Genomic DNA, 12,540 nt, shown 5'->3' on the forward strand with positions numbered 1-12,540 from the left:
GCCCCCCCCCCTTAGGAGGGTAAAAAAATTCAGGGCCCCCTTTTTGCATCAGGCCCCCCCCTTACAAGTGTTTGTGAACGGTCCCTAAATATGACAATATCAAGGTAGGGGAAATATAAACTCCCATAACTCAACTTTTACTCTTGATAATGAATTCATCGAACGTTCTGGTATCATTAGTTGTTATGTAGATACAAAGGAAATGTGAGAAAAAACTTCCATGTGTAACAGTGTCAAATATAATAATATTAAGGGTAGGGGAAATATTACCATAACTCAACTTTGGCTGCATTAACTGTGAAGGGGAACACAGGAATACAAATCGTTGCACCAAAATTTGAATGTAGTATACGATTGAGGTTTCTTACGTTAATTGGTGCAATTGGACCATTTTAAAAATTTGACCTTTATTTATAATATTGATATATTCGACGTTATAACCCCTGAACTAAGCTTCGTAGAACTATGACAATTGTCTTTCTTTAAATTCTTAGCGATGAGAGGAACAATTTGAGATTACAACATTACAACATGATAGGATAATGTTTTAGTATTGGTCCCATTATGACCTTCAACCCCTCGTGGGAAACTTAATTGCTTTTAAAATAATGCCAGAAAATGAGAACAATCAAATAGCTACATATTGATGCCAAAATGGAATTCATTTTCGTCACTGAAACTTGTGTTTTGGTGATTTGTATGTCCCCTTACCCCTTAATATTGTCATATTTTACGCTGTTAGACATTGAATATTAACATTTTCATACATTTTATGTTTATCTACCTGACAACTAATGAATTTTAAGTTGCTTTTAAAATAATACTAGAAAGTTAGAACTATCAAATAGCTACATATTGATACCAAAATGGAATTCATTTTCGTCAGTGAAACCTGTGTTTTGGTGATTTGTATGTCCCTTACCCCTTAATATTGTCATATTTTACGCTGTTAGACATTGAATATTAACATTTTCATACATTTTATGTCTATCTACCGGACAACTAATGAATTTTAAGTTGCTTTTAAAATAATACTAGAAAGTTAGAACTATCAAATAGCTACATATTGATACCAAAATGAATTCATTTTCATCAGCAAAACTTGAGTTTTGGTGATTTGTATGTCCCCTTACCCCTTAATAATTGTCATATTTTACGCTGTTAGACATTGAATATTAACATTTTCATACATTTTATGTCTATCTACCGGACAACTAATGGCTTAATTGCTTTTAAAATAATACTAGAAGGTTAGAACTATCAAATAGCTACATATTGATACCAAAATGAATTCATTTTCATCAGTAAAACTTGAGTTTGGGTGATTTGTATGTCCCTTACCCCTTAATATTGTCATATTTTACGCTGTTAGACATTGAATATTAACATTTTCATACATTTTATGTCTATCTACCGGACAACTAATGGCTTAATTGCTTTTAAAATAATACTAGAAAGTTAGAACTATCAAATAGCTACATATTGATACCAAAATGAATTCATTTTCATCAGTAAAACTTGAGTTTGGGTGATTTGTATGTCCCTTACCCCTTAATATTGTCATATTTTACGCTGTTAGACATTGAATATTAACATTTTCATACATTTTATGTCTATCTACCGGACAACTAATGGCTTAATTGCTTTTAAAATAATACTAGAAGGTTAGAACTATCAAATAGCTACATATTGATACCAAAATGAATTCATTTTCATCAGTAAAACTTGAGTTTGGGTGATTTGTATGTCCCTTACCCCTTAATATTGTCATATTTTACGCTGTTAGACATTGAATATTAACATTTTCATACATTTTATGTCTATCTACCGGACAACTAATGGCTTAATTGCTTTTAAAATAATACTAGAAGGTTAGAACTATCAAATAGCTACATATTGATACCAAAATGAATTCATTTTCATCAGTAAAACTTGAGTTTGGGTGATTTGTATGTCCCTTACCCCTTAATATTGTCATATTTTACGCCTGTTAGACATTGAATATTAACATTTTCATACATTTTATGTCTATCTACCGGACAACTAATGAATTTTAAGTTGCTTTTAAAATAATACTAGAAAGTTAGAACTATCAAATAGCTACATATTGATACCAAAATGAATTCATTTTCATCAGCAAAACTTACGTTTTTCGTGATTTGTATGTACCCCTTAATAATTGTCATATTTTACGCTGTTAGACATTGAATATTAACATTTTCATACATTTTATGTCTATCTACCGGACAACTAATGGCTTAATTGCTTTTAAAATAATACTAGAAGGTTAGAACTATCAAATAGCTACATATTGATACCAAAATGAATTCATTTTCATCAGTAAAACTTGAGTTTGGGTGATTTGTATGTCCCTTACCCCTTAATATTGTCATATTTTACGCTGTTAGACATTGAATATTAACATTTTCATACATTTTATGTCTATCTACCGGACAACTAATGGCTTAATTGCTTTTAAAATAATACTAGAAGGTTAGAACTATCAAATAGCTACATATTGATACCAAAATGAATTCATTTTCATCAGTAAAACTTGAGTTTGGGTGATTTGTATGTCCCCTTACCCCTTAATATTGTCGTATTTTACGCTGTTAGACATTGAATATTAACATTTTCATACATTTTATGTCTATCTACCGGACAACTAATGGCTTAATTGCTTTTAAAATAATACTAGAAGGTTAGAACTATCAAATAGCTACATATTGATACCAAAATGAATTCATTTTCATCAGTAAAACTTGAGTTTGGGTGATTTGTCTGCCCCCTTCCCCCTTAATATTGTCATATTTTACGCTGTTAGACATTGAATATTAACATTTTCATACATTTTATGTCTATCTACCGGACAACTAATGGCTTAATTGCTTTTAAAATAATACTAGAAGGTTAGAACTATCAAATAGCTACATATTGATACCAAAATGAATTCATTTTCATCAGTAAAACTTGAGTTTGGGTGATTTGTATGTCCCCTTACCCCTTAATATTGTCGTATTTTACGCTGTTAGACATTGAATATTAACATTTTCATACATTTTATGTCTATCTACCGGACAACTAATGGCTTAATTGCTTTTAAAATAATACTAGAAGGTTAGAACTATCAAATAGCTACATATTGATACCAAAATGAATTCATTTTCATCAGTAAAACTTGAGTTTGGGTGATTTGTATGTCCCCTTACCCCTTAATATTGTCATATTTTACGCTGTTAGACATTGAATATTAACATTTTCATACATTTTATGTCTATCTACCGGACAACTAATGGCTTAATTGCTTTTAAAATAATACTAGAAGGTTAGAACTATCAAATAGCTACATATTGATACCAAAATGAATTCATTTTCATCAGTAAAACTTGAGTTTGGGTGATTTGTATGTCCCCTTACCCCTTAATATTGTCATATTTTACGCTGTTAGACATTGAATATTAACATTTTCATACATTTTATGTCTATCTACCGGACAACTAATGGCTTAATTGCTTTTAAAATAATACTAGAAGGTTAGAACTATCAAATAGCTACATATTGATACCAAAATGAATTCATTTTCATCAGTAAAACTTGAGTTTGGGTGATTTGTATGTCCCTTACCCCTTAATATTGTCATATTTTACGCGTTAGACATTGAATATTAACATTTTCATACATTTTATGTCTATCTACCGGACAACTAATGAATTTTAAGTTGCTTTTAAAATAATACTAGAAAGTTAGAACTATCAAATAGCTACATATTGATACCAAAATGAATTCATTTTCATCAGCAAAACTTGAGTTTTGGTGATTTGTATGTCCCCTTACCCCTTAATAATTGTCATATTTTACGCTGTTAGACATTGAATATTAACATTTTCATGCATTTTATGTCTATCTACCGGACAACTAATGGCTTAATTGCTTTTAAAATAATACTAGAAAGTTAGAACTATCAAATAGCTACATATTGATACCAAACTGAATTCATTTTCATCAGTAAAACTTGAGTTTGGGTGATTTGTATGTCCCCTTACCCCTTAATATTGTCATATTTTACGCCGTTAGACATTGAATATTAACATTTTCATACATTTTATGTCTATCTACCGGACAACTAATGGCTTAATTGCTTTTAAAGTAATACTAGAAGGTTAGAACTATCAAATATTAGCTACATATTGATACCAAAATGAATTCATTTTCATCAGTAAAACTTGAGTTTTGGTGATTTGTATGTCCCCTACCCCTTAATATTGTCATATTTTACGCTGTTAGACATTGAATATTAACATTTTTCTCATATTGTATGTTTAACTACCTGATAACTAATGGTTTAATTGTTTTTAAAATAATGCCAGAAAATGAGAACAATCAAATAGCTACATATTGGTACCAAAATGGAATTCATTTTCGTCAGTGAAACCTGTGTTTTGGTGATTTGTATGTCCCTTACCCCTTAATATTGTCATATTTTACGCTGTTAGACATTGAATATTAACATGTTCGTACATTTTATGTCTATCTACCTCACAACTAATGGTTTAATTGCTTTTAAATAATACTAGAAAGTTAGAACTAACAATTAACTACATATTGTTACCAAAATGAATTCATTTTCATCAGTAAAACTTGAGTTTTGGTGATTTGAATGTCCCCTACACCTTAATATTGTCATATTTTACGGTACTACACATGAAAAATTGACATTTTTTTAACATTTTATGTCTTTCCAGCTAACAATTAATGGTTATTTTGCTTTAAAAGATTACAACAACCAAATAGCTATATATTAATGCCAAAATGAATGAATTATAATGAATAAATGTCGAATTACGTTGGTTTGTACGTCCCCTAACCTTTAATATTGTCAAATTTTACGCTGTTACACATTGGAAAATTAACATTTTTGTCATATTTTATGTCTATCTTATGGTTTTTCTGTTAAAAATAATACTGGAAAGTTAGAACAATCAATTAGCTACATGTTGATACCAAAATGAATTCATTATTATGAGTAAAGGTTGAGTTATGGTGGTTTTATTTCCCTACCCCTTAATAATGCCATATTTGACATGGTTATACATAGAAAAGTAACCCTTTCTCACATTTTATGGCTATCTACCTGACAATTAATGTTTGCTTTGCTTTAAAATAATACTAACATGTTTGAACAATCAATTAGCTACATATTAATTCCAAAATGAATTCATTATCATGAGTTGAAGTTGAGTTATGATGGTTTATATTTCCCCTACCCCTTAATGTTGTTACACACGCTGCTACATGTGGAAAAGTAACTATTTTTTTTACATTTTCAGTCTATTTTCCTGACAAACAGCGGTTGATCTCACCCCACACATATAAATATTCAAAATATTACATGAATGGCAACTTAACAAACAAATTTTGTTAATAGAACTTATATAGTTCAGCCGAGTGACATATTAAAACATGTAAAACACCCCAACCCTGAACCCTATACACACCCCGCACCCACCCCCACATACCCACACACACGTACCCCAAACCCACACAACACAAACCAACATGCAAGCAAACATGCACATACATAAATATTTGAACCAGAACATCAAAGTTTGCCTAGATATGCTTGATATTAAAAACAAAAAAAAAAAAAGGAAATTTAATTAATTTTGAAAATAGAAATTGGCACAATAGTAAAATTTGAAGCCAATGTCACAAAAACACCCACCCTATGCATTGTTGTGAAAATCTGATTTTTCACTAGTGTATGGACTGGCCACTTCCAATCATGATCAAATGAAACCTAGGTTTGCTTTCAAATAATACTAGGCAGTTAGAACAATCAATTAGCTACATATTCATACCAAAATAAATTCATTATTATGAGTAAAAGTTGAGTTATGAGAATTTATATCTCCCCTACCCCTTAATTTTGTCCTATTTTTGGTGATTTTATGCGATTATATGTCGACACATAAAATGACCTGTAAAAAAAAAGTGATACCACAATTTGAGTCCACTACCTACCTAGCAGTGATCTAGAGGGTCCATACTAACTACCTATGGTGTCAAACCTTGTATGTAGTGGAGGGTGAACGAAGTCATTTTTTTGAGGTTGCTGCTCCTGTACTAATATGTGTCAGTCGCATCTCTGTACCATAGAATCTGTAGGAAAAGAAGCATTTTGAAGGTATTTGGTTATGTGCCGGAAATACCACCTTAATGACCTTTGACCCCAAATCTGTGAGGACCCCATAGGCCCCGGCTATAGCCAAGGTCAATGTATAAATCTCACTACTCTACCATGTAATCTGTAGGAGAAGAAGCATTTTTGGTCAAAATCAATTTTTTAGCCAAAATTACTCATGCATGACGTTTGACCCCAAATGGGTCATGTCAAATGTAAAGGCTGGGGTAGTGGAGCTTGTGCCCAAGTTTGGTCATAATCGGTCAAATAATAAAGGAGCTGGAGCAAATTATGTTAAATGTTGACAGAAAGAAGAAGAACGAGATCTGATTATGTTACCTGCGACCATGAGGATGCACAGCCAGCAGTGACAAATGAATCTGTGAGAACCGGAAGTGATCCCTTAATTACCTTTGACCCCGCAAAAATATTACATAGTGCTTAGGATGTCATAAGGAATATTCCTGGTGAATTTCAGCTTAATCGGAACTTATACATGGATTTAAATTTTTTTTAATTTATGATTGACCTTTTGACCCCTTAATGACCTTTGACCTCAATGAAAAAAAAACCTTATGTACACCGACAAAATGCATTGTTCCAATTTTAATTAAAAAATTCTATTATGTTTAGTTGTTGAGATAAAAATTCTTAAAGTTATTTAGCTAAAAACAGGAAGTGACCCCTTAATGACCTTTGACCCCCAAAATAAAAATACCATGCATACATCAGGTAACACTGATTCATGTATGATGATTATATTACTCTGGTCTGTTCACATTTTGAGATAAAAATTTTTAAACTTTTTGATAATTTTTTTTTTTGATAATTTTTTTTGACCGAAGTAACCCCTTAATGACCTTTGACCCTAAAACTGTAGGCATCCTAAAGACCCTAGCTAGTAGCGATGCATGTGTGCTAATGGCGACTCTCTGCTATGTAATTTGTAAAGACAGTGATTTTTTGAATATTTTTTACAAATTTGTCAGATTACCGGAAGTGACCTCTTAATGACCTTTGATCCCAATTCTGTTAACAGCTTTTAGACACTGGCTATAGATGATGCATGTGTGTAAGTGACGTCACGGTGCTATGTAATATGTGGAAGGAGAAGCATTTTAGTGAAAATCACAGTTTTAGCCATTGACCGGAAGTGGATGACATTTGACCGGAAGTTGATCATGTGACATCTGTTGCACCACCAAATGGTACTAGTGACCAAGTATGGTCAACATGGCTGAAAGCATGTGGCTACGATGGCTGATAATAATGTTGACAGAAGAAGAAGAGGCTGATAATAATGTTGACTAGTGACCAAGTATGGTCAACATGGCTGAAAGCATGTGGCTACGATGGCTGATAATAATGTTGACAGAAGAAGAGGCTGATAATAATGTTGACAGAAGAAGAAGAAGAAGAAGAAGAAAGAAAGAAAGAAGAACGCGGAAAAAAGAATGCACAGCGCCGATGGCTGCTGTGCAAGAAGAAGAAGAAGAAGAAAGAAACTACTGGGAAACAGGAGTCTAGCCGCCGCTCGGCTAGACTAATCAGAAATAAAATACAACTTCTGCAATTTTCATGACCAAACATGCAGCATAAATCTAATGCATGCGGGGGAGACAAATCTATTGTTTTTTATTTGGCCTAATGTTCAAATGCTTTTTCTGTGTCATGTGCATTAATACCCATTATCATTACATATTTTCTTGCATTTTTGCTTCAGGTTCTCCCGACTCTCGTTTCATCCGAGTGGAGACGTGCATGTTCATGATCAAGCTGCCGCAATATTCTAGCCAAGAAATAATGACACAGAGGCTACTCTATGCCATTAACTGTAGAGAGGACCCACTCAGTGGATAAGTGTACTAGCTATTTGCCATTGCATACTCAAATGGGATTTAAACAATTTGTGAGAATTTTAATGGATATGTGACAATATCCCACCCTAACTTTAGTATCCAGGTAAACTTATGATTTTGATTACTGTATAAGTGGTCATTTTTTTGCGAGGGTTTTATTTTCGCAAATTCTGTGATTAGAGCTCCAACCACGAAAATAACACCTCGCGAATATATGCAATAATGTATTACAAGTATAGAGAAGGACTGGGCAATTGCAAAAATAACATTCACGAAAATGTGCCTCTCATTCCAAATCGCAAAAATAACTGTATGTAAAAATTACCACTTACACAGTATATCCAATTGTTCTAGAAACAGCTCAATTTGAGCAATTGGAAAAAAAATGATTAAGATTACTGGGACATGAACGTGTCCGAAAGCACTGCGCAGAGTGCGTGCCCATGCATTCAATTAATGCATGGTTTGCATATTTATAACATTTGCACTGATTGGTTCACGATATCTAAGAGTGCATGAAACTTAATTGATGCACATAAACGCAATTTATCAATCCATGGTATTACAAGTCTCACTTATTACGAGCTGCATAAAGTATCATTCAGCTCATTTGTCCATGTTTTAATGGGCTTTTCAGTTAAAATCCATGTACCCCTAAGGAAGACATGACCTTAATCCCTCACATAGGGAATGTGAATTTCAAATGGAGCCATCCATTCAGGTAACCCCATTTGAAATTCACTCTCCCTGTGTGGAAGACTAAGACCATGTCTTCCATAGGGGGTGTATGGATTTTAAATCGAATAGCCTATGTCACATTTCTTGCCTATTTATCTGTGACAACGTTTTTGTATCAATAACGTTAATGGCGATTATTAAATTGTTGAGCTTCCACAGTTATATGGTGTCACAGCTCGCTACGAAGTTGTGGGTTCAAAAAGGTGGGGATGGTATTATTATTCTTGAATTAAATATTTTGGTTTAGCAAAGGAAAAATAGGTCTATTGACTTAGCCAATATTTATCCATATAATCAATTGGAACATTAACTTGTTCAGGTGGAAATAGAAACTTAACAATGGATAGTGTGATATGTGTAGACGTGTGTGTTTGATGAGTATGTTATAAAGTTTTAATTTATTGTTATTTAAAAACATGTAGAGGATAAGTATGAGTTTTGCATATGTGATAGGGATAAGGCCAAAAAAAAATTGTTTTGTTGTCCTCAACCGCCCGACCCTAAATCCTAAAAAATCAGGGTCGGCATTTTTTTTTTTTTTTTTGAATGATGATTTTTACAGATTTGTTCAAAAAATCAATGTTTTTCACTTAAAATTAATATCTTATTGAAAGACTAGTCTTTAATCGATGTCTAACAGGTATCCAGAAGTCAAAATTGACAAATGTTTCCTAATTGAAGAAGCATTATTTAATATTTGAGGGGATTTTAAAAAAAACTGAAGGTTTGAAAAAAAGAAATCCGACTGTCCGACCCAACTTTCCCATTTTTCCACTTGAGGGCAACACAATAATTTTTTTTTGCCTAATGAAAGGATTTCAAATAAGTTAGAGCAACATTTTTTACAGAAATATTTTATGTCTGTGAATTTGGAATTAGCATAGGAGGTTCATCAAAATGAAGCCAACACATATATTCAGAAGGATTATTGTAAAGTACCATTTAGTGGTCAAAGAAGTCAATATTTGTGATACATGTAATGAGGGAAATTTGCTATTTGCAGGGTTTTTTTTTTGTTTGGCCAGTAAAAGAAAATACATATAAAATGGTGAAAAATTAGCAAATTTGGAGGGAAAGTTTGTATGTTAATAGGAAATAAATATATTTTCCAGAAATGTGATACATTATTTTTATGAGGAGTTTCAGATGCAAAACTTGATATGCGCCATTTTTTTATTTTTTTATCAAAGGGTGGGGTATGAACGTTTGGACAGTATTTATTGTGGGACATTATTAGATCAGACATATCGAATTGCATTCTGAATACGAAGAATGTCCTTCTGATATCAAATAATTTTGATTTTTTTTTTGAAATTCGCAATTTAATACACATTTTATGGCAAATGATTAAAAATTGATATTTTTGATATTTAACAGTACTCTAAGTAAACTTTATAAATCTGATGATTTATACTTAAAGTGTATGTAGGTGGGATGAAAAGCCGACGATCAATTGAAAATTTTGACCCTTCGTATTGAAGATATGGATTTTTTCCCAAAATACAAAAAAAAATTGGTCTTTTGGGAAAAAAATCCATATCTTCAATATGAAAGGTCAAAATTTTCAATTGATCGTCGGCTTTTCCTCCCAGCTACATACACTTTTTAAGAATATATCATTAGATTTATAAAATTTACTTCGAGGACTGTTATATGTGAAAAATATCAAATTTTAATAATTTGTCATAAAATTTGTATTATATCGTGAATTTCAAAAAATGAAAATTATTTCATATCAGAAAGACATTCTTCGTATTCAGAATGCAATTCGATATGTCTGATGTGCTCTCATGTCCCACAAAAAATACTGTCAAAACGCTCATTCCAGATCCCTTAAGGTCACCAACATCTGCCCTATAATGCTAGCTTTAAATTGACACCTTACTTTACAAAATCCAAAGTATATTTTTGAAACTAGGATCAAAAAAAGTTATCTCAAATTTAAAAAAAAAAGGAAATATCGCTTTTTGCATCGGAACTCATCACATAATAAATAATGAAAATTTTAAGTTTTATTCATCAAGCAAATCAAATGGTCACAATATTTGCATAATGCCAAATTACAATTTACTATTAACCATCTCTATATATATGTAGCATGTGAAGTGCTTTATGCAATTGGCCGAGCACGAGTAGCAACCAAGACAAAAATTGTCGATCACTGTTGAAAAATTGGCAATGCCACCCTCTGGAGACAAAATAATACAAAAAGGATGCGGATGTGTTATAGTTGGATGTTATTTGGCATTATACGGTGGTCACAATAATAAAAAAAAATAGTGTTACTGTTTGTTCAAGGTAAGCACATCTCCTTTAATTGGGAAATATTTGGCTATTCCATGTGAATTCCTTGGCCATTCCATGTGAAATCCATTACCCCCATGGAAAACATGATCTTAATCTCCCACACAAAGTGTGTAGATTTCAAATTGAATTGCCCATTCAGGTAACCCCATTTGAGTTTCACATGTTTTCCGTTGGGGGGGGGGGTGGACTGCAAGTGGAATGGTCAATCAATTTTGGTCATAATATATCTAAATGAAAATAATAGTAACTTAAAATGAATGATTAGAATGTTATTTATATATGAACCAAGCTAGATTTTATAACTATATAGTGCTTTTGATCTGATGTTAGTGCAAATTTCATGACATGTAGCTTCAAATCAGGAGTGTTCACTCAAAGCACTGGTAATTATGGATGTCACTGACTACACTAAGCATATGGGCTTAAGAAATAAATATTATTACTAAAAAAATACATTTTGGAGCCTTTTTCCCTATCTCAGAAGATTCAAAGCACTGTAATTTCACTGCCATTGTGAATTATCTGTGCAGCTCCCGAAATTCCATTGGGTGAAGGAAGTTTTTGAAAGCAGGAGGAAACCGGAGACCCTGGTGAAAACCTGCGAGAACAAGCATGGATCGGGACAAACCAAGTGCACAAGTGACCTTGGGCACGGCCTGGGCTTGAACCCAGGACCGTGAGGACATTTTTTTGTCAGATCACAGTTTTGCTGTGTAAGAAAACAATGTGACCTTTCTGTTGTTAGAAATTAATTGAGAAATAATTGTACGAGGGGTATCAAAAAGTTTAGAAATCGCCCAGAAGTGAAAGAGCTATATCAATCGAATTTTGTCAGTGCAATCACTGGTCCTTATGTACATTATGGTCCAAAAATGGTCTCAAAGGTATGTTTACTTTTTTTACAGGTGGCACTAGATGCCAATAACCTGCTGCCCCAGTTACTGCGTATAAACTGCAAGATTGAGAAAATTGAGGCAAGCAGCATTATTAAGATCCTGCTTTTGAAGGGTTGCAGTGCCTAGAAAATTGATGATGAAATGAAAGTTATCTTCGTGGTGATTGTGATATGTCACTGTTGCTTTTTGGAAAAGGAATTTTATTTCATCACAGATTTTCTGGGCACTGTAACCCTTAAAGTGGAACTTAATCATGCTGCATAACTCAATTTTCTCCATTTTGCTGGTTATGCGGTTACATAGGCAGGTAGTGACATCTAGCTCCTGTAAAAAAAGTAAAAATACTTATGAGACCATTTTTGCACCATAGTGTACATAAGGACCAGTGATTGTACTGACAAAATTTCATTGATATAGCTCTTTCACTTCTGGGCTTATTTCTAAAACTTTTTGATACCCCTCGTATTGATAGGGGTTTGTTATCCTTTAGATAATGCATTATTTGTAGCACTTTCAGTTTAGTTTGAGTGTGGAAACACAACACAAATATTATTGTATG

The 12,540-nt window shown here is 32.6% G+C and overlaps 1 protein-coding gene across 1 annotated transcript in view; it reads left to right on the top strand.

Moving 5' to 3' along the window:
- The window catches only part of LOC140164796 (probable E3 ubiquitin-protein ligase HECTD4), a 105,438-nt gene extending 95,428 nt beyond the window's left edge, over positions 1-10,010 (top strand). Inside the window, 1 exon segment of the mRNA XM_072188162.1 lies at positions 7,905-10,010. Coding sequence (XP_072044263.1) covers positions 7,905-8,041 — 137 coding nt within the window. The 3' untranslated portion in view covers positions 8,042-10,010.
- Positions 10,011-12,540: the final 2,530 nt, after the last annotated feature.

Source organism: Amphiura filiformis, chromosome 11 (genome assembly GCF_039555335.1).
Source record: "Amphiura filiformis chromosome 11, Afil_fr2py, whole genome shotgun sequence".
Lineage (NCBI taxonomy): Eukaryota > Metazoa > Echinodermata > Ophiuroidea > Amphilepidida > Amphiuridae > Amphiura > Amphiura filiformis.